Source organism: Sceloporus occidentalis, unplaced genomic scaffold (assembly GCF_023333645.1).
Source record: "Sceloporus occidentalis isolate IW3139 unplaced genomic scaffold, rSceOcc1.0.p SCAF_455, whole genome shotgun sequence".
NCBI lineage: Eukaryota > Metazoa > Chordata > Lepidosauria > Squamata > Phrynosomatidae > Sceloporus > Sceloporus occidentalis.
In genome coordinates this window covers 215368-238172 of record NW_028317435.1, presented here as the reverse complement: position 1 = coordinate 238172, position 22805 = coordinate 215368, and the positions used below count along the sequence as shown (strand labels likewise).

The 22805-nt window shown below is 46.6% G+C and overlaps 2 protein-coding genes across 5 annotated transcripts; both read right to left on the bottom strand.

Moving 5' to 3' along the window:
• Positions 1-473: 473 nt before the first annotated feature.
• On the bottom strand, positions 474-16191 carry LOC149271865 (PX domain-containing protein kinase-like protein). 4 transcript variants are annotated; one of them, XM_089507071.1, is made up of 18 exons: positions 16090-16191; positions 12080-12130; positions 11785-11832; positions 11269-11455; positions 10742-10819; positions 10586-10659; positions 10120-10194; positions 9897-10001; positions 9589-9690; positions 8937-9098; positions 7779-7896; positions 6482-6560; positions 6159-6207; positions 5920-5997; positions 5720-5806; positions 4798-4864; positions 3966-4028; positions 474-679 (listed from the first exon to the last, which is right to left on the bottom strand). In XM_089507071.1, the coding sequence occupies exons 1-18, from the start codon at positions 16189-16191 to the stop codon at positions 474-476; spliced, it is 1731 nt and encodes a 576-aa protein (XP_089363197.1). The 4 variants fall into 4 exon arrangements, with proteins under 4 accessions (XP_089363197.1, XP_089363198.1, XP_089363199.1 ...); XM_089507072.1 differs by lacking the exon at positions 11785-11832; XM_089507073.1 differs by lacking the exon at positions 12080-12130.
• Positions 16192-16235: 44 nt separating this feature from the next.
• Positions 16236-18715, bottom strand: LOC149271864 (ribonuclease P protein subunit p14-like). The gene is made up of 6 exons (XM_089507080.1): positions 18624-18715; positions 18460-18544; positions 18145-18221; positions 17739-17817; positions 17180-17232; positions 16236-16377 (listed from the first exon to the last, which is right to left on the bottom strand). Exons 1-6 carry the CDS (start codon positions 18713-18715, stop codon positions 16236-16238), a joined length of 528 nt encoding a protein of 175 aa, XP_089363206.1.
• Positions 18716-22805: the final 4090 nt, after the last annotated feature.

Here is a 22805-nt window from a genome sequence, read left to right as displayed (position 1 = left end):
GTATATCTCGCCTAATGCATGCTCCGCAGTGGTTTTGAGTGTTGTTTAGATGATCGAGACCCAGAAAGGAGCAGTGAAACTAGCTGCTCTCTGTGAATTGTGTGTATTGGATCTCTTAAAATTGGGGAAAATCAGCAGTAAAAGTCAACAGATTACAATAATTTCACTGAAAATTAAGCTACGACCTTCATATAAACGACCCAGTAGCTGAGCCGCCGTTAGTCACAGATCATGTGATTTGAAATGATACGGAGGTTTAAAAATCCCGTAAACAGCAACTGTACAGAGACCCCAAGAGTGCAAGTTGTTAACCCTTTCATCTCGTACGGTATTATCTAACCGGGTGGGTTTAAGGAAATTAAAAGCTCTGGTTAGTTTGAAATATGAACCATAACAAGAGGATAGCAGGATATCAAAATCAGCGTCTAAATTAACTCGGCCGTCAGGGTCAAATGCGGGGGGCACATTCATTTTCAGCTAATCCGGGGGGCGCTGTGGTCATTCGTTGCCGCCTTCTTCAGCGCTCCCTTCTTGAAGCCCTGTATAGAACTGAGTAAAGCTCTCCGGTCCGTACCATTCACAGACGGGGTGCGGGGTTCTGTTGGCACGTCCTTTACCGCGGGCGGGGGTGGGGCCGCTGGTGGCGGTGGCGGCGCCGGTAAAGGAACGTTTGCGTTTCCTGCGGAAATATAAAGCCAACATATTATACAGGCTGCCGAGAGATCTGATGAGGAACCCTATCGCTGGACTGAATCACACCTATGATGTAATTTGGGTACTTGATCTATATGGGTCTGCGCCATCTTTCCCCCCCACAGCATGCAATTAGGTCATTGTGATGTCAGGATAGTTATATAAGTGGAAACCAGTATCCTATTAATACGGCCCGAGTATCCCAGACAGGGTCAGAGATCAAAGAAAGAAAGAGAACGCATTACAGGGTTAAATATCCTATATTTACTATTTTATATTTAATTGCATTTTTGCATTTAAATACAAGTCATTGAGGCTGAAAAAATGACTGCCTCACCCCTGTCAAGAAAAACCCAAATATTTGCAATATAATATGAAAAAAAAAATATTGGAGTGATGGGAGTGTTAAAGGGCCATTAGAGCACAGGAGTGATGGGAGTGATAAAGGGCCACTGGAACCCAGGAGTGATAAAGGGCCATTGGAACCCAGGAGTGATGGGAGTGATAAAGGACCATCCTTTGGAACACAGGAGTGATAAAGGGCCATTGGAACACAGGAGTGATGGGAGTGATAAAGGGCCATCCATTGGAACACAGGAGTGATGGGAGTGATAAAGGGCCATCCATTGGAACACATGAGTGATGGGAGTGATAAAGGGCCATTGGCCATATACTGATTTTAATGGATTTTGTTAAATTTGTTCATATGTCTGAAAAGGAGGAGGGAGCCCAAAATGACACAAATGCCGAAGCTCCAAGTTCCCACTTGAATTTTGTTTCCTCTCTGAACGGTTTCTTCGCATTCTTCTCTGAGTTTCCTTCCACAACAGGGCCGATCCTCTGCACAGGACGGGGACGTTGGATGGGGGGGAGAAGTTGTCCCCATGGGGGGGCTCGGATCACCTGCTGTTGTGGAAGGACTCTGAGTGCTGAAATAGAGAGAAGAATGCAGATGGCAGGAGAGACGGAGAGAAGCGGAGAAAGTAGAGTGCAAGTGGAAGAGCGAGACGGAGAAAAAAAATAATTTGCACCAAATTTTGTCAGAAACGACAAACAGAAACATCCAAAAACGTTCTCAGGATAGTGAATATTCCTTCAGTGTCATCTACGTGTTCACGAAACACCGAATAGAAACAGAACCTGCCTGCAGATCGGCCCCATCCGGCCCCCGTCTAGTCGCCCGTTTCTCTTGCTGTAAAGACTCAAACCTTAATCAGTCGTTGGTCTCGTCTTAGATTCAGGAGCTGTATGTCTACCCCACGCATGTTTAATACCCTCGCTGTATTACCCTCTACCACTTCTGCTGGGGGGCTGCTCCACTTGTCTACCACTCTCTTAGTAAAGTAAAGCTCTGTCCCGTTCCATCCCAGCCTCTAGTTTTGCAGACATTTAATGTCACTATGCTGTGATGAAGCGGGGCCCCCCCGGATAAGCCGTGGCCTTGCGATGCTTGGATATAAAAATGCTCTGTTTCCTCCTGAATCGGTTATGCCAGGAAACCTGGGCTGGATTAATCCGGGATCGGCGGATCTGTTCTCCTGACGTTCGGAAACAGAGCATCTTTAAAGTCAGAAAATCAACTGGATTACTTTACCGATAATTCCCGTTCAAAACGGCGCATGCTCTACACGGGAGATGGCAGCGGGGAGAGAAGAGGACAAAGTATTAGAGACAGGACCCATCATACACGTCAAACAACAACACAACGTGTGAGTGTAGGCTGAGTACGCCTGGACTACGCGATCGCTCGCAGGGAGTATCAATATGGCTGCCCACGGTGGGGAGGAATTATTAATGGAGGGGAACTGCCCCGTCCTGGGGTATAATCTGCTGCCCTGGATACTCTGTATCTTTATGAATAAAGGAAAGATGGTGGATTCTCGAGCAGGACGGGGATTCTGACACGGAGCGGATGCGGTTGGGGATTTGCCGGCACTCGTAGAGGACGATGGATGATGATTGGCGGCTGGCGGCAGAAAGCGGGGGGGCAGCGGTGAGATGGGTTACAGAGGAAAGGGTCCCATGCGGCCGATTCGATTATTCCTCCTGTATATCCTGCCCCAGCGCTCTACCCCGGCAGCCGGATTACTGCCACAATAGAGCGGGGACCCACGAGAGCGAAGCAATGAGGGACGCATCTGTGCCAATGCGAGACGGAGGAGGGCACCGGCGCCAGCCCTACGCACGGTTACATGGTTCTAGCATCAGCGGATGAAGGGGTTAATGAATGGGGTAATTTTATCCAAGCCCCTGCAGACCAAGTCAGGCCAGGCTGCCCCTGAGGAAGGGCTATTTACCCCGGGCAGTACCCACCACAGACAGTCCCTGGACTATGGAAAACACAACCCTTTAACCTGTTCAATGCCAAAATGCACACGAGCTGAACAATGCCTTGGCACACAAAAGGTTAAAAGTCTTGCCTTTCTATCACAAGTCAATAAAAGCCCTTCCGTGGGGTAAATACGATGGGTAAAAGCCCCAGAGCTTTATAATACCCCCGTATCTCTATCTGCCCCACCTGTTAACTGTTTCTCCTCCAGGCCTGAATGAAGCGATAACGTTCTAGGTAATAAAGCAGCATGAAAATGACCAAACGCCGCCACGTCCCAAAGAGAGCGTCACGGATGTGCAGGACAGAGAGGCGCGTGATGGCGGTTAGACAGTATAATGAGTGGCCGAAGCATGTACACACGGGAAGCCACGGAGTCACGGCTGGCTGAGATTGATGAGGGTTGCAGTCCGCTCTGAGCGCTGTATTTCACTGCCCCACTTATCTCTATACATCCTGAACAAACAGATTATATAAACGGGAAGATATCACCCAAAGTACAAGTGTTCTGGAGCCGAAGGGTTAAAGACATCCCGAATTATTCCCGAAATTGTAAAGATCACACACAAACGTGGCAGCGTTCCCTCTGAGGTGACCGAACCAGCGTGGAAGCCTGCAAAGGCGCTGAAGGCGCGGGAAATTTTGTCTCACACATAATTATTGGTGGGAACACTTAATTGTCACATGACGCAAAGGTGGGCACTGATAGGCTGTTTCCATAGAAACTAAAAAAAGCTTCTTAAATTTTATTTGATTGAACCTTTAGAAGAAAAAAGGACATTATCGCACAGCTTGCCTTTCAGACGCTCTATTAACTGCTTCCATGCTGGATTACTCGCCTTAGAGGGGACACTTCTAATGTTAAAACTGGGGGGGGGGGGTTGGTGCCAGGGTTAAAAAAAAAAAATAAGCAAGTTTCTAAAAGAAATTCGGCATTTCTCACCTGTTGTTGATGGAGGGGTTGGAGATGAGGGTGATGTGAGTGGAGAGCTTGTCCCAGAGCCTGCTACAACAACAGAGACAACTCAAAAAGTGCCTTTAATACACAATTAACTATTTCACGCAGCGGGTGGTCCCATACTTCGTAAAAGAGCGCTGGGCCCAACAGCTTACAGTCTAAACGCGGGGGAAGGGGTGCAGCTCCTGCCACGCAAACCGCACCGGAAACGCGAAGGGAACAATCTAACTTTATCCACTAAACCCCATCGCCCCTCTATGCAAATGAGCTGTTCTCCCATCGCATATGAGGTCAAGATAATGAAATCAGGGCAGGGGGCAGTTTAAACATCTGTGCGACCGGAGGGGGTAGGAAGCCTCGCGGCGGCAGACGGAGGGGGTGGGAAGCCTCGTGGCGGCGGACGGAGGGGGTGGGAAGCCTCGCGGCGGCGGACGGAGGGGGTAGGAAGCCTCGCGGCGGCGGACGGAGGGGGTAGGAAGCCTCGCGGCGGCGGACGGAGGGGGGTGGGAAGCCTCGCGGCGGCGGACGGAGGGGGTGGGAAGCCTCGCGGCGGCGGACGGAGGGGGTAGGAAGCCTCGCGGCGGCGGACGGAGGGGGTGGGAAGCCTCGCGGCGGCGGACGGAGGGGGTAGGAAGCCTCGCGGCGGACGGAGGGGCAGGAAGCCTCGCGGCGGCGGACGGAGGGGCAGGAAGCCTCGCGGCGGCGGACGGAGGGGCAGGAAGCCTCGCGGCGGCGGCGGACGGAGGGGCAGGAAGCCTCGCGGCGGCCTGAAGGTAAGTAAAGTTCTAATGCCGCACGAAGCCGGGCAGCCACCGACCTGAGTGGTTTGAGTTATACTTCGTGGACGGCTCCTCTCCGCCATCGCAGTTTGTGCGCTTAGATTTCTGGAGGAACAGAAGGGGGGGGGATGTAAAATAAATATTATAAAGAAACGGAATAAAATAAGAGAAGATCGTAGTAACCCGGTAATATAGTAACATAGTAACACGGTAATATAGTAACACAGTAACATAGTAACACGGTAATATAGTGATATAGTAACACGGTAATATAGTGATATAGTAACACGGTAATATAGTGATATAGTAACACGGTAATATAGTGATATAGTAACACGGTAATATAGTGATATAGTAACACGGTAATATAGTAACACGGTAATATAGTAACACGGTAATATAGTAAGATGGTAACACGGTAATATAGTGATATAGTAACACGGTAATGCGATAATATAGTAATTTAGCTCCACCAAGCCCCCCCTCTTCCACTGATCCTTCCTGCTTTTGATCCAAAAGAAGGCAAAAAAAACAAAAACCCAAATTAAATTATTTTCCAATTTTGGCAATTTTTTTTTTTTTTAATCCTTCTTGACTCCAAAAGCCAATCAGATTTCTCCTCTGGTCGAGAAGCCGTAAAATATGACTGTTTATTCCATCATTTATACCCCTGTGGGTTCTGCTTTTACCCCCTGTGGAGGCATCCGGTGTATCTCATAGACCCCCCCACTCAGCGGTGGATTCCGCACCTTTACTGCCCTCCCTTGCTGTGGATGAAATCTCCGCTCTCGTTCCCTGTACGTTTCTGTTAATGAACGGGGTCACCGGGGAGGTATTTATATCGGTCCCGCACATAACTCTTTTAGCCTCTCCTCATAACCACGATCCCCTTATTATATTTCTGAGCCCATCAGGGGTATTCCACGTCACGCCAGGGGGCTTCTCGTTCCAAAAACGTACCTTCCGTGCCAAAATCTTCCTTTTCTTCTTCTCTTCCTCCGATTCGTGGTGCGACTGCGCTCGGGTCAGACGCCGGTGCTGGTATATCTGCAGCGTGATAGAGAAAGCTGTGAGCGGGGTCACCAAACACCTGAAACCCCCCAAACCCTATCGCCCCCCCCCCCCCGAGGACCCGTTCCCGGAGGATTTTTTTAGCGTACCGACTTTTGCTCCTCGGAGAGTCTTCTCTCCATACATTCTTTGGCCGTTTTTAGCGCCTCTTTTAATTTGGTCGGAATCTGTTAGAAAATTAAAAATAGATATTTGTTGCAGTCAAATAAATTTAGAGATATTTACAGAAAGTAGCAGATGCGTCCCCAACGTATCCCCCCGAGGAGCTCCGCAGGGTCAGATTCCCACCCCAGGTTCCAATCGCAATAATCAACCATTTCCGATTTACCTTAAACTGGGGTTTTTCAGAATTCAGAAGCGTGACGTCGCTGAATAACCTAAAAAGACAAAAAAGCGATATATTTAAAATGTTATATTTATTTTAGGGTCTTATTTAGAGGATGTCCGGAAGTTTTTGTGGGTGCGGACGGGGTCTCTCGCACTGCAGGACAGACCAGATGCTTTTAGACATTTCTCCTCTTATTAGAACAAAGTGCACACATATTAGGGGGGATAAAGAATCTAACACTCTCAGCCAGCGGCTGGCCAAGGGTCATGAGTTGGGTGAACCACAGACCGATGAGACGCGGACACAGGAACGGACTGACTCACGGTGTCTGTAAGAGCTGAGCCACGGACGGCACGCCATTTTTACAGGCTTCGCAGGACAGGATGGACTCCAGAACCGGCACTGAAAACAAGAAAAAAAAAAAAAAAAAAACCTCACAATTTATGCTGTTTTTGTCAAAACCAGCAGCCGAGTCCAAAAATGTGAAGTTTGTGAAAGTAACATCCCCAATAAACCCACAAACGCTCCAGTTGGCCGGTAGGATTCAGAAATTGTAAACCTCTTTGGCAGGGGTGGCCCGGCACCTTCTGGCCGGAGGGGGTAAAGCTTAGTAGCCCCGTCGGCCCCCATGCTAACACACATCAACCTTCAAGCTCACATACTCACTAACACACACTTACATGCTCACACACACCTACGCATTCATGCTCACACACACACACACCTACGCATTCATGCTCACACACACACCTATGCATTCATGCCCACACACACACACACCTACGCATTCATGCTCACACACACCTATGCATTCATGCTCACACACACACACCTACGCATTCATGCTCACACACACACACACCTACGCATTCATGCTCACACACACACACCTACGCATTCATGCTCACACACATTCATGCTCACACACAAACACACCTACAGTCATACACACATATTTCTTGTCTCACTCACATAACATCGTGTAAGGTGACCCCACTGCATTCCTGTCTCCCCAGGCTGGTCCAAAATTGTTCACAAAGGGCTGGTATGACCTGGACTAACAATTTAGGACTGCACCCCATCAACAACCACCCCCCCCCCACCGGGCCAGCTTTTTTCCCCTGAGAAATATTGCAAAAAAAGCAGGGAAAATGTTTTATTCCTTTTGTTGTCCTTTTTAGCAAATTAATTTATTATTCCAACAACACGACCCACGTGACACGGCCAGGAAATACGGAGATCGCTTGGCGCGGACGCCGCGTTTCACAATCATTTACTGCCAAAAGCATCTATACTTCAGTAAACACAAAAACATTTCCTGAAAGAGGTTTATTGAACAGGAGACCCGCGTGCCCCTCTTCCAGAGAATCCATTCACACGGCAGAGCGGGCACAGCCAGAGGGCCAACGATTACTTCGTTTTTAAGGAGAATTCCTTGCACAGAATATTTTGGTTATATTAAGAAAACTAAATACATAGTAAAAAGAACGTTCTTTTGAATATCGGTGCTATTCGCGCACCAAAGTGTAGGCAGTGTTTCCTTATCTAGATCTGGGTTCACAGATAAAACAGACAAATATGATCTGATCCAACAAAGGGAACCAGAATTCAGATACTCACCAATAGTCAAGGATGGAGCCGGGGGGAAGTGATCCAGCGGAACAGAGTCAGGGGGGCGTCCGTAAGTCATTTCATACAATAAGTGCCCGAAACAGTGAACGTCGATACTTTGTAACGTCTGGGGGGGGAAGAATGGAGATTATGGTAAATACAATGGTTTGCTGAAGCCAGATCCCAGCACTGCAGGGGTTAAGTTGTCGAGGGAGGGAAGGGGTGAGCTCCGCCCACACAGGTCACATGATCCACGCAGTGTGACTCTCCACGGGAATTACGACACGAGACCAGACCCTGAATTTTAATGCTGTCCGTATTGTTTATTTTTAGGCTGCGAAGCAGAATTAAGGAATAAACAGGATTCCCGGGAAGAAAACTTTTTAATTTTATTTTTTTGTTACATTCTGGATAAAAAGTTGAAATACGTTTCGAAACGACGTAAATTTCCCAGAAATGGGGTTTACATAAAGCTCCGGTCCGCCCGGGTGTTAAAGGGTGTATATCGAGCCTTTAAAAGGGACCGATGTACTAAACCCTAAAGTGCCGGAAAACAATGGGTTAACCAGCACATCGCAACCATACAGCCGAGCCCCATTATAAAGGAGTAGTGGGTACCTGATCTCTCCAACAGAAAACAGCCGAGGTATAACCCTATCCGAGCGCAAGCAGATAAATACAGATAGGCGCTAAAGCAAAAAAGGGATTCATCTGCTAAATATGATCGCCCTTTTGTTATCGCCACATCACGGACCTATAATTTCGCACACGCGGTCACGCTAACCACACGCGGTCACGCTAACCACATGTGGTCACACGGTCACGCTAACCACACGCGGTCACGCTAACCACATGTGGTCACACGGTCACGCTAACCACATGCGGTCACACGGTCACGCTAACCACATGCGGTCACACGGTCACGCTAACCACATGCGGTCACACGGTCACGCTAACCACATGCGGTCACACGGTCACGCTAACCACATGCGGTCACACGGTCACGCTAATCACACGCGGTCACACGGTCACGCTAACCACATGCGGTCACACGGTCACGCTAACCACATGCGGTCACACGGTCACGCTAACCACATGCGGTCACACGGTCACGCTAATCACACGCGGTCACACGGTCACGCTAATCACACGCGGTCATCAACTTACATTTATTTTGCGAAACTGTGAAAAGTACGATCTGTAGAAAGACGGCAAACCCAGCAGGGAATTCTCCAGGTCCAGCAGCTTGCAGGCGTCTCCGTCCAGCACGACGTTGGCCGGGTGGAGGTGTCCGTACGGGAATCCTCGCTCGTGTAAGAATCTCAGGGCCTGCAAAGCCAGGGAAACGCTGATAATGTCAGAGCTCGGGGGCCGCGCGGCCCCCGCGGACGCCACCAATAACCCCGGAGACAATTAAATAGTTAAAGGGATTCAACAAAAGGACAGGAGGGGAGATTATTCCAAAATTACAACAAGAGACCGGAATCTAACACTAGAGAGTCAGAGACTGAGATGGAACGGAAGGAGGTTTTATTTTACTGAGAGGGTGGTAGATAAGTGGGTCAGCTTCCCAGCAGAGGTGGTAGAGGGTAATACAGTGAGGGGATTAAACATGCATGGGATAGACATACGGCTCCTGAATCTAAGACGAGACCAACGACTGATTAAGGTTTGAGTCGTTACAGCAGGAGAAACGGGCGACTAGACGGGGGCCGGATGGGGGCCGACCTGCCTCATCTTTCATGCTCGTTCTTGTAACCCTTTCATCGCCAGCCTCTCTCCTGTTACCCCCCTCCCCCGTCTCTGTCCCCTCTGTTACCTCTAGAATCTGCCTCCCGTACGTCTTGATTTGCTGCGGCTCCAGGCCGGGGGTCTTCTTGGGACCGCAGTATTTTTTCAGGAAGGGATCTTTCGGTTTGGACTGAAACAGAATGCAGGAGGAAGAGGAAGAGTTAATCCGGATCGCACCGAGGGGCTTCCAGCGATGGAAACAAATTATTAGCGGAAAGAAATCAGCCGGAATCAGTCAGTTATTTCCAAAAATATTCTTGGAAAATGAAAAAAATTAGACCCAAATCTGCCTTTTTTATATCTTTACGATAATGGGGGTTATTTCAGGGAAATTACCCTATAAATGAGATCCTTCAGCGTTCCCTTCTCGCTAAACGGCCGGATAACCAGCGCAGACGACTCGCTGGCCGTGGCAAACGTCACGCGGTAGATGTAGGGGTGCTTGGGGAGGAAAAACAAAAAACACACTCAGGTTCTGAATCACGTCGCTCCTCCCGGTGCCACCTCGCCCATCTGCCGGCAGGTTCTAGGTTTCTATAAAGGGGTTCCGCGTCTTTACCGTCAGCGAAGGCAGAAGTCGGATCGCACACTGGAAATCTTTATCTTGAAGGAATTTATCAGGACCGAGATCAGCCTAAAAACACAACGAGACACCTCCATTGGAACCCAGGAGTGATGGGAGTGATAAAGGGCCATTGGAACACAGGAGTGATGGGAGTGATAAAGGGCCATTGGAACCCAGGAGTGATGGGAGTGATAAAGGGCCATTGGAACCCAGGAGTGATGGGAGTGATAAAGGGCCATTGGAACACAGGAGTGATGGGAGTGATAAAGGGCCATCGGAACACAGGAGTGATGGGAGTGATAAAGGGCCGTTGGAACACAGGAGTGATGGGAGTGAGTGCGCCTATGAAGAGATTCCATTAAAAATCAGCCGGTTCCAGCTCCAGTATTAACCCCGTCTGCTTTCTTCTTCTTCTAAAACAAGGGGTGACCCCAAACTTTTTATTTTTTTATATATTTACCCAGCTTAGGACGAGGTTCTCCTTGGGTTGGTTTCTGCTTTTCATTAAGAAATATCGTTTCCGGAGCCTCCAGCCTGAAGATGAAGGAAGCGAACGGTCAGAAGCCGCGATCCCCCTGCACCCCCCCTGCACCCCCCAGCGGGAATCATATCTCACCGATGTCTTTTAGCGGCTCCACGACTTCAAACTTTGGATCCGACCGAAAGAACATGGAGACCTGCTGCAGGGCGACCTCTGCGGAGACAGAACGGGGAGACTCGCGTAACGAAACCCCGGGACAAAGTGGGGAAGGGAGAGCGCGGCGCGGGGAAAGGGAGAGCGCGGCGCGGGGAAAGGGAGAGCGCGGCGCGGGGAAAGGGAGAGCGCGGCGCGGGGAAAGGGAGAGCGCGGCGCGGGGAAAGGGAGAGCGCGGCGCGGGGAAAGGGAGAGCGCGGCGCGGGGAAAGGGAGAGCGCGGCGCGGGGAAAGGGAGAGCGCGGCGCGGGGAAAGGGAGAGCGCGGCGCGGGGAAGGGATAACGCGGCGCGGGGAAGGGATAACGCGGCGCGGGGAAGGAATAACGCGGCGCGGGGAAGGAATAACGCGGCGCGGGGAAGGGATAACGCGGCGCGGGGAAGGGATAACGCGGCGCGGGGAAGGAATAACGCGGCGCGGGGAAGGAATAACGCGGCGCACGGCGACGTACCTGTGTAATTGGCAGAGTAGTTGTTTGGGTCCAGAAACTTCTTGACCTGCTCGTGGCTGCAGAGGACGTGGTGCGAGGTGACGACGTTCAGATAATTCTGCAGCCCCTTCTGTCTCTCGGCTACAAATTCCCGGTCCATGTTCCCGATGAGTTTTTTGGGAGGCAGAGGAAGGGTTAAACCTGAGATCTAAAAGGAACGAAACAGCAACTTAGAATCCGCGAGTCCCCGGAATCCAAGATCTACAACTAAAGGGCCGGGGGATTTGATGGAATGGAAGGAGGTCCTTTAATCTAAGAGGGTAGTAGATAAGTGGAACAGCCTCCCAGAAGAGGGATCATTTAGAGGGATGGTTATAGGGCCTGGAAGGTGCAGGATGCCCATGTTCCAGTATTGTCACGCTGTCACACGCACACGTACTATCACTAATAACATACATCGCTGCTCGGGGGGGGGGGGGGGGGCGCGCTCGTGTTACTATTCATGCCTGTGACGGGGTTTTCCGGGTGTTTGCTTACCTGTAGGCTGCTGTTCAGCGCGTCGAAGTCGCTGTATCGCCTGACGATCTGTAACGGGACGCGGGAAGCACAATGAACACGGACGCTGCGTGACACAGCCGCTCTCATCACGCAACGCTTATCAGCGAAGCTTTAACATACATGTGGCAGAGCGTGTGCGGGATCTATACACCGTGCTAGCCCTGCCTTCAACACAGCCCCATCCTGCTGCCCCCCCTGCCCCATCCCGATGCCCCCCTGCCCCATCCCGATGCCCCCCCTGCTCCATCCCGATGCCCCCCCGCGGAGAGATTACCTGCCAGCTGTTGTCCATGGATATCCCTCGCTGGACACGTATGATGTATTCCTGTGTGAAATGAATAATAACGATGACCTCAGACACACAAAGCTGCACGGGATCAGGTCAAACAACCAATCAAAACGGCAGAAAACGATAGCGATGGCCAATTTAACAGTTTGCTAACCAAATGCAGCATCACAAACTTTGTTCCTGTAAAATATTTAATTCCTACCTAGAAATAATGATGTCATCATGCAAAAGATCGCCTCGTTTATAATTGTTCAGGGAATGCTTAATTGTCATGTGACTCACAAGATGATCCCAATTGGCTGTTGCCATAGAAATTGAGAAAGGTTCTGGAAACGTGTCGGTGTTATGAGGTTATTTATACCCCTAGAGGAGAGAATTAAGTCACAGATCTGCTGAACACGCTGGGGGGGGGGGATTAATGTGTTAGTTTTTTTTTGGGGGGGGGCTCTTTTTTAAACGGGGCATTTAATTAGAATTGGAAGCAGAAGCCATCGTTCGTCGGTCACGTGATTAAACTCTGACTGGGGTCCAGGAAAGGCGGCGGCGGCGCTCGGGCGGGAATTATATCGCTGACTCAGGGATCGAGAGAACGAAATAAACAGGAAAACGAGATTTTAGCGACTTTCATTTCTTTGCAAAAAAAAAAAGGTAAACGGCAGAAGCTCGAGAAACGAAAGCAGGAAACGCTTAGTCACCAAAACTCACCCGACAAAGGAAACGGAACCCCTTATAGAACACGTATGTGCATGTTACACAACATACAGACGTTTAACCATCGCAGCGCCATAACAACCGTCCGGCCCCCGTCTAGTCTCCCCTTTCTCCCGCCGTAACGACTCAAACCTTAATCAGTCGTTGGTCTCGTCTTAGATTCAGGAGCCGTATGTCTATCCCATGCATGTTTAATCCCCTCACTGTACTATCCTCTACCACCTATGCTGGGAGGCTGTTCCACTTATCTACCACCCTCTCAGTAAAGTAAAACTTCCATTCCATCTCAGACTCTGACTCTCTAGTGTTGGATTCCGGTCTCTTGTTGTAACTTTTCTTCTTCTTTGAAATAAATTCCCTCCCGTCCTTTACTGAATATGTCTCTCTCCTCTCCCCCCATCTCAATCTCCTCTCTTCCCCCCCCACCCCCTCACTTCTCTCCTCCAAGTCTCAGCAGGTTAAAGAACAGCCACCGATCCCCCCCCCCGGAAGTTAAAGGGTGTCTCAGGTGTTATAACCCAATAACAGCGCCCCCCCCAACACCTCCCGCAGCGCAACCGGAGGAACCCATTCCTGAACCAGAACAAAAAACACTCACTTTACCAGAAAACTATTTATTTAGCATTTAAAGCGAGAGCCCCCCCCTCAACGCAGCTGTACGTGGTGACATCATATTGATGATATCATCGCCATGTAGTGAGGAGACGCGTTCGCTCCACGCACGAACCAAGGTAACGGCCATTTCTCAAAAATACCGGGACGCCATCGAAATCATCACAATGACCCAACCACCTGTGCAGAGGAGCTTACAATCTATCCTCCTAATACCCTCAGCCAGCCAGAAGAAACCACTGTCCTCCCACCTGCGAGACCTCCAGCCCCTCTCTGAAATCAAACCCTCCTCACCAAGGCAGCCCATCTCCTCTCATCCCACCCAACTTCATTATAGATTGTAAGCTCCTGGGATCAGGGTCTGTCTTGACGTGCGTTAATCTCATGGTCAATTTGTATCTTGCTTATTTTATCATTAATGTTAATCGTCACTTAGTTAAACAACGCTACGGACTCTGCTGGCGCTATATAAACGTATAATACGCGGTTTTAACCTCTTAACGGTGATGGAACGGGGCACGATTTTCACGCCGCGCACCACAACCCCATAACGCGAATATCACGACACGTATCCATCGGCTGGAGGCTACGCACCGGCCACCTATGGGTTAACCTGTTCAATGGTTCATTGGGTTACCGGTTCACCGTCCGGGCGCCGTAACACGATCGGTTCATCAGCATTTACTAACCAGCTCTCCGTAGGGGCCGCTTTTCACGATGATACAGAGCTGCAGGGAAATTTTTATATCGAAATAGAAGCCAAAGCAGATCCCGAAAACAAATCATTATTTTTATTATCATATGTATTATTATCGTTATTATCATATGTATTATTATTATCGTTATTATATGTATTATCGTTATTATTATATGTATTATTATTATCGTTATATGTATTATCGTTATTATCGTTATTATCATATGTATTATCGTTATTATATGTATTATTATTATCGTTAGTATTATATGTATTATTATCGTTATTATATGTATTATCGTTATTATTATATGTATTATTATTATCGTTATTATATGTATTATCGTTATTTTCGTTATTATCATATGTATTATTATCGTTATTATATGTATTATTATTATTATCGTTGTTATATGTATTATCGTTATTATTATTATCGTTATTATCATTAAGGAGGAAACGAGATAATATTTTGAAAACATACAAATATCTGTAAATATTATTCTTTATATATTTGTTCTTTCGGTATCTGCCCCGTTCCCTGCACGGATCTTCTTCCTGATTGGCTGTCCATTCTCCATCTTTCTAAAATAATAATTTCTGTTACTACCGGCGCAGGACTCGCGGCAGACGAGTGTGAATTCCTTACGTTGCCCCTATATGACCTATATCACACGGAACACGTTAACGGGGCCGAGCGGTCATTTTTTTTTTTTTATACATGTTAGTCTGCGTATGTCTATCCCATGCATGTTTAAATCCCTCGCTGTATTACCCTCTACCACCTCTGCTGGAAGGCTGTTCCACTTATCTACCACCCTCTCAGTGAATTTTCCTTACATTCTCCTGCGCAGAAGGATAAAATAATTTTTGGAATTGTAAAAATTACTATTAAAAAAAGATACTTTCCATTTAACTCTCCAAGCGCCACAAAGGCCAACAATGCTCCGTTAACCCCTCTGGCAGGTAAAGGATCGAAGCTGGATTGCCGTCTGTAAACTCAACCAACGTTTAGAAACATTTCCGCGGTAAACAGACGGAGGCGGGCAGGGGCCACCACGTTATGGTGCAAAACCACGGATACGGCGCAAACCGTAAGAGCGTGAGCTCCACGGGCGAGGGGACGATCCCAGAACACGCGGATAGTCACAATACACACAACAATGGCCATTTTATACAGACAGGGGCCACAGACCCCACCGCCAGCTCTGTAAGGAAACACTCTAATGGTGCCGCCCACTTGATCCCGGACTTACTGGGCAAGTGAGCTAACGCCTCGTAAAGTTCCCACTGTCCGCTGTCACGGAGAGCGCCAACGAGAGAGAACGAGCGTCACGGAGAGTAAGTCAGAGAGAGCGTCCCCGACAGAGAGCGTCACAGAGTGTAAGTGAAAGAGAGAGCATCCCCCAGAGAGCGTCAGCGTGTAAGCAAGTCAGAGAGAGAGCGCTTCACAGAGAGAGAGAGAGAGAGAGAGAAAGAAAAAGAGCGTCACGGAGAGAGTGTCACCGATAAAGAGTGTCACATTGTTTAAGTCAGAGAGAGAGCGCCCCCAATCAGATATCAGCGATGTGACGAGGAAGGGGTTAAACCCATGTATGATCTGCAAATGTCTGTTCACTGCCTGTCATACAAGGAAAGAAGAAACACGCACACATGTGTACACATACATAAACAGAATTAACCCTTTACATACACATATATATTTGTGTGTGTTTAAAGGGTTAAATATATTTGCGTGTGTGTAAAGGGTTAATATATATATTTATATACAACGCATACATAGAAGAGTTTTCTGCACACCTTCCAGGCAGCCCAAGGGTTAACAGTCCCAATACCCATGCCCCTGTATGCATGTACATAAAACAGATATTTCCGCCCGGCGTGCGGTGCCCGGAGCGGGCACGTCACTCCTGCCCGGGGTTGCCGGTGATGCTCGGTACTTCTATACACCCCTGTACAGGATGCCCGGCCTCACCGTATGGGACTGCAGGCTCTGGCTGGCCTCGATCACGGCGGTCAGCGGCACAGTGTCATCCAGCAGCGGCCGCTCCGGCACCGGCAGCTCCATGAACGCCATCCCGAGCGACACTGCGGGCCCGGCGGGCGGACACATGGGCGGTATCATACGGACTGATTGGTAAGGGACGAGCCGCGGGGCGGAGCTACAATGACAGTGCGGAAGGTGACGCCAGTTTGGGCGGGGCTTGACCGAGGGGGCGCATCCGGAAGCAAGACAGGACAGTGAGAATGTTGCTGCGGGGTCCTACAGGGAGATGGATGAGAGCGTGGATAGATGGAGCTGCGCCAGGGGGCAGTAGGGCTGCCCATCACCATGTGCAAATGAAGCAATTAGCATTAGTTTCATTGGTTTCCATGGTGACTGCAACACAAATGAAATGGGGGGTAAAAGTAAGTTTCAGTCACAGACGTGTAATATGACATCACACATTCTGTACAGTAATGACATTTATTACATAATTCCCAATCAATAAGAACTTAAATGTTTCCAGATCCTTTGTCTTCAGGAATTAATACTTTGACTGTCCCTTCCATGACGGTCCTCCCGCTACGGGGCACAACGCAAGAGACGGCCATAAACGCCAAGGACTTCCGCAATGCTTTTACTTCCGCCCTCACTAGAACCTCCTCTCCGGGGTACAACGGGGCAGGAAAGCGGATTTCCTGGGATATTAATATACAACCCTCCCCGGGCAGTTTAGTTCCCAGGACTGCGGATATCAGACCATTGAGGAGAACGCCGTGGACCACGGTTTTCCCAAATCTTGTGTTTTTAGCATAAATCTCATCCAGATGCAGGGCGTTTGTGTCACCAGTCAACCGAGAGAACACAACGACATCATTCTGAGTAAATATTCTGGAGAGCTCAGCGCTATCTCCAACCTGTATGCTTAAAAGTCTCGAGGAGAACAGTTTCTGAGGACAGCACCACATCTGCGGCTTCGAGAAAAGTCGGTGTCTCAACCCAGCTGATCGGAAACGGCGGGAGAGCGTAGAGGAGAACATCTTCGCCTTCAGAAACATCCAAAGCGATTAGAAATATTTACCCCAAATCCAGCTCTCTGCTGTTACCAGCCAACGCCAACAAGAACGGAGAGGTCTGAATAAGAAAGAACGCACGTTATATATTCCACATTTACCACGCAGACACAAAATAGCTCGATCCATACATCAAAATAACATGAAATGGATCAGAGGCCCTTTATCACTCCCATCACTCCTGTGTTCCAATGGCCCTTTATCCCTCCCATCACTCCAGTGTTCCAATGGCCCTTTATCCCTCCCATCACTCCAGTGTTCCAATGGCCCTTTATCCCTCCCATCACTCCAGTGTTCCAATGGCCCTTTATCACTCCCATCACTCCTGTGTTCGCTGATCCAAGTTTAAGTTTAAAAGGCTAATTGATGGTTAGAAAACCCTTTTTGAAATTATGTCACAGCCAGAAATGTCCTTGTTTTCCATGAAAGCAGCTCAGTGACCCCAAACTTTTAAACCGTTGTGTATAAGTTGTTTATTTGATGTCTCTGCTCAGCCTGGTTTATAAGAAGGTACAGAGAATGACATTCTTGTCTGTGAAATACGTCAATGTCGTCTCCTAGAGTTACCTGGATCACTCGGACCGCGCACTCCTGATTCTGGTAATGCCCCAGCAGCGTTAAAGACGTCCACAGTTTTACCAGGCCGCTGGAAGAAAAAGAAAAATACAGCATTAGGCAGGATAAAAAAAAAAAAAAGGTCTTGATAAAAAATAAAATTTGCCTTAAATGGTTTATTCTGAAATATTACGTATCATTTTTCCCCACAGCACTTGTTGAGCATGTTCACTACAGCCACAACTACTCACGTCTGATACCCTCTTTCATGCATCAAAAATCATTCGAATACCCCACCAAGGTGTCATAATACCCAAATATTCACACACTTACTCTAAACTCTGCTTTAAGAGGCACAGTGTTATGGGCACCTCTGACTTGTCATGTTTTTATTATCTATTTCCTTCATTTTATATACCTGCTGCTGACTCTTAGTATGCCACAAAGGGTTTTCTCATCATATCTCAACAAGTCTAAAGGGAAGGATGAGCCCACCTGAAACCAAAGAAACAAAAAAAAAAAAAAAAAAAAAGGTCAATGATTTTAGAATTTAACCTATAAAGTAGAACGCACTGCTTTCAAGATTCTGTTTAGCATGATGTTAGCGTGTAGGCAAAGAAGAACATGCCCCACGCATGAACAGCTCTGCTCCGTGTCTGGACCACAAAAGTCTCAGAACCGGACTCAGAAGCTACAAAGAGTCTGAGATGTCAGAAATCCAAGCCACAAATACCTCTCCGTGGAGCGTCTTTAACGCCGAAATAATAAGCTGCTTAAACTGAGCCGGGTTTAACTTGGTTCTCTCTTCTTGGAATTTTCTGCAGAACACAAAATGTAACGTTAGAGACGTCCTGCTGCGGAAATCGCCGCCGCCGCACAGGAGCGCGATGCACTTACGCCTGGATCTTCATGTAATGGAACTCGGAGGTATTCTTCAGCACTATTCGCTCGTAGCTGGTAGGCTCCGGCAGTCCGGATGGCTCTCGCATATTTACACAACACCTAATAATCAAAACGAGGAGGACGAGACAAATCGCTACGGAAACTTATTTTTCCAGCTTATTTTGTGGCACGTTTTCCGTAAACAGAGCGGAGACGCACAACGGGAGTTCAGGAGCCGCGCCGATTCGCATCACTTATAGGCTGCTTCAAGCTGCCAATCAGTGTCCGGAGAGCGCTTTCCATGCACACCAGTGACCTCCTTACATAAGAATACTATGGAGGACACATTCCGCCGAACACGCGGGAAATAGCAGGGGGGGAAGCGCAGGGAAGGGGGGGTCAAAATAAAGTGAGGCGCCCTGAACAGAATAAGCTTTAAAGACGGTGCTAAGATAATATTATCTTATAGATAAGAAAGAGAGAGACAGTAAAGAGGGGCAAAATGTGGTTGCTGCTGCACTTCAAATCCTATCACTCTCTGCCAACCTCAGTAACAGCCACAGACCCCACACCTCTGCTCTACCCCATACCCAGGTGTGAGGCTCACTGCTGTCTGCCTCAGGTTCATCCCCTCATTTTACCCGGGGTTCCTAAAATCTGCCCCTGGCCCAGAACACTCACCACTTCCGGTCTGCAGCCGCAGGCTTCCCATGTGTCTGCTGCAGCACGTGACACTGTCATACACTCCGGGTCCTTCACATTTAACGCTCCCCCGGAAGCACTGAAGGCTCTAACAGTTCCTTTTACCCCAGCGCCCTCCCAGTTAGAAAACGAGATTATTTTAGCAAGCTGGTGAATTAGTCCCGGAAGGCCGTGGATCTGCGCAGTATTAATATATATTCATCTATATGAATACTAACTCACAGTCTCCCCATAGAGATTTATAAATGCAGCAGCACGGGCGACGCTCTGTGCCACAAAGTATCAGGGCTATTAGAATGCACAGTCACGCCTGGCACCGATAACTATTAACAACTACAATTATTCATTATATATATCATTATATGAATCATTATATATATCATTATATGAATCATTATATATATCATATGAATCATATGTATATCAGCTGCGTTATAGTCTCCAATATTCTGTTCCGTATTGATCGTGGCTGTGATGTAATCTGTGATATCACAACCCAACTGCATGTTGCGTCAATGATGATGTCACTCGCCGCCTTGATCACCATGAAACTGGGCATTGAGCACAGGCGAATACCAAGTGTCTCTGTTTAGTTTGACCAGTCCCTCTCCCAAATCACCTGTGCTCTTTTTTCTCCCCTGGTGCCCCTCTTTCTTCCCCTCATGTCCCTCTTTCTTCTCCTGTTGCCCCTCTTTTTTTGAAGCTCAGAATGTTTGTCCAGTATAGCAGGGTTCTACAGCCCTAAAAGCCCCGATAATGTGTATAGAAACTGCAGTAAATGGCTTTATGAATTAAACGGGATAAATAAACCCCATTATTCTTCTAAATACCCCACCTGGTTACACAAATACCCCGCAATAGGGCACAAAGTCACATAAAAAGTCTTTGAAGGCAGCCTTTTTTTTAAACATAAATAATAAACTATTAATAAATGATGCCTAAATTGCTAACAAACATAACAGCAAGCATGTGGGAATTTTATTTTCAGAAATGTTTATTTTCACCCTTTAAACAACTAACACATTGTACAAAACCAAATAGGGACCGTTCTAACTGAAAAGTTGCACAGTCTCACAGTCTCATGCCCCTAGTTTTTACAATGTATGTCCAAAAAAATCACTTCAATACAATTTACAAAATAAATCTAAAACTCACCCCAAATGCAATCTTATAAAAAATTTATATTTAACGCAATACTAAATCAGAATTTATAAATATTTGCAAAAACATCTATTTTTTCAGTCCATTTTGTCAGTCTTCAGGTTAATTTAATATCTTCAAAGTATCTTTGTCATCTGGATAAAAGAAAAATACAAATAATTATTAAAGTATGGAAAATATTTGAAATAGAAATGTTTTTAACCTCAGATTATTTACGAAGAAACAATGTCTCACTTTTTATCGGAAAATATTTAAGGTTAAAAAGCAAACAACTGGTCTTCCCAAATATTAGCCAATATTCTATCCACGATTTGTCCATTTTTGGCCATAGTCCACCCACAAATCCTTAAGAGTATTGATACTTGAGGCTAATTCGGCTAACGTGCCCCTTTTCCTTACCTGGTATCCTTTGTTTGCATCCAGAATGAAAATAAAATGAGAATAATTAAAAAATAGTTTTACTGCAGACAGACATTTATAGATAACACATAAGCATGAAAAAAGTTAGCAAAACTTGCAATCAAATTGCAAAATATTAGATAAAAATAAATTGATCCTTATTCTGTTTTTATTAGCAGAAAAATAACATTTCTACAATCATTACTGTTTTGAATCACGGTTTGAGAAGACTCAATGCCCATATCGTTGGGCTATAAAGTTGGAATCAAGGCATTTTTGGGGATCAAGTGTATTATATGTGATTATTACAAGGAATACAAAAATGAAATTATTATTATTTGTTTTATATAGCGCCGTCGAGGTCCGTAGCGCCGTACAATGGGATAAGGGTTTTCATAAGTCGAACTGCCTCTTGTATTGTGCATATATTTATTTCATATAAAAAAAAAATCTGTCTTCATGTAATAGATAAGGAATTAATAGAAAAGTGAAACTCACCTCTTCCCCTCTTCTTGCCCTTCGTCAGGTCCGGGTTCGCAGGATACATGCGTAGTCTGTGTAGGAGGTCTGTAACATGAATGACACGATATCTGAATATAGACATTTATTTCTAATAAACAAGTTACAGTTTAGTATCAATGTAGATGAAAGTCCTAATTTCTAGTTATATATTTATTTTTTTAATATATAAAATTATATACAGTATCTGTAAGGTTATAGAAACCCAGAACCTGCCGCAGATCGGCCCCATCCGGCCCCCGTCTAGTCGCCCGTTTCTTCTGCTGTAAAGACTCAAACCTTAATCAGTCGTTGGTCTTGCCTTAGATTCAGGAGCTGTATGTCTATCCCGCGCATGTTTAAATCCCTCACTGTATTAGCCTCCATCATGATTTATAATTCTGTTACTTATGGGCACTGCCTGTGGGCATCGTTATAGAATAATTTTATCCTACAAGCGTTGTCCTACATCAGCAATTCATCAATTTGTGCAACTGATTTAGAAAACCGACCCACCTGTCCTCACTGTCTGTCCTAAAAGAAACAGAAATCAATTAATTACAAATCTGAAAAGATGATGTCATTATATGTTTTACTGAAATCTATAAATATGTTATTACATTTAAATAATATATATTATTTTATGTATAATTACCAATCTTTGCATTCCCGGGGAGCTTAAAAGAAGAAACATATAATTATTATATTATTATTATAATTATTATTATTATTTGTGAAGTCGAGCTGCATTTATTTTAAGAATAATAAAAAATAATAAATCGTAATAATAAAAAAAGAGAATCATACCTGCATCGGCGGACGGCCCGCAGCCCATGGCTGTAACGCGTCTCAAGACGTCCCGGAGAGACTGACCTCCAGCCTCCTCCTCAATTTCATAAAAGGTTTTCGTGGCTTAATATCGGGACATCTGCTCAGAATTCTAAATCTGAGGTAGAACGGAATTAATCTCCAGAGATTATGTTGGAACCTCCTTTAGCGATTTATTTGCCACTTTCCTCTTGATACAGATTAACCATTTTACAGAAAGTGTTTTCTAGATGATTAGAAAACAGAAATGTTTCTGGAAATCCAGAGGTCACAGAATGAAATTATGGGAATTTCTGGAATTAGGAGGAGGTAAGGGAAGGAAAGTATTAAAAATGCAGGAAATGTTTTTTCTCCCATTGGAAAAATAGTTAGAAATTAGAATTGGTAATTTTGGGTTCAAATGTTAGAAAATGATATGGTAGAAGGGCAACAAAGATGGGTTCTGAAAAGGTTGGAAGAATCAGGTCTTGAAGAACATCTAGTTTAAAATGAGTTAATTTAGTCTAGGAAGGAGGTGATGTAATGGGGTGATGTCATCGTAATGTCCATTTATGGAAAGATTAAGCTGCATATATCCCATTTTAAATGATTTGCATTGATTATTTTTTT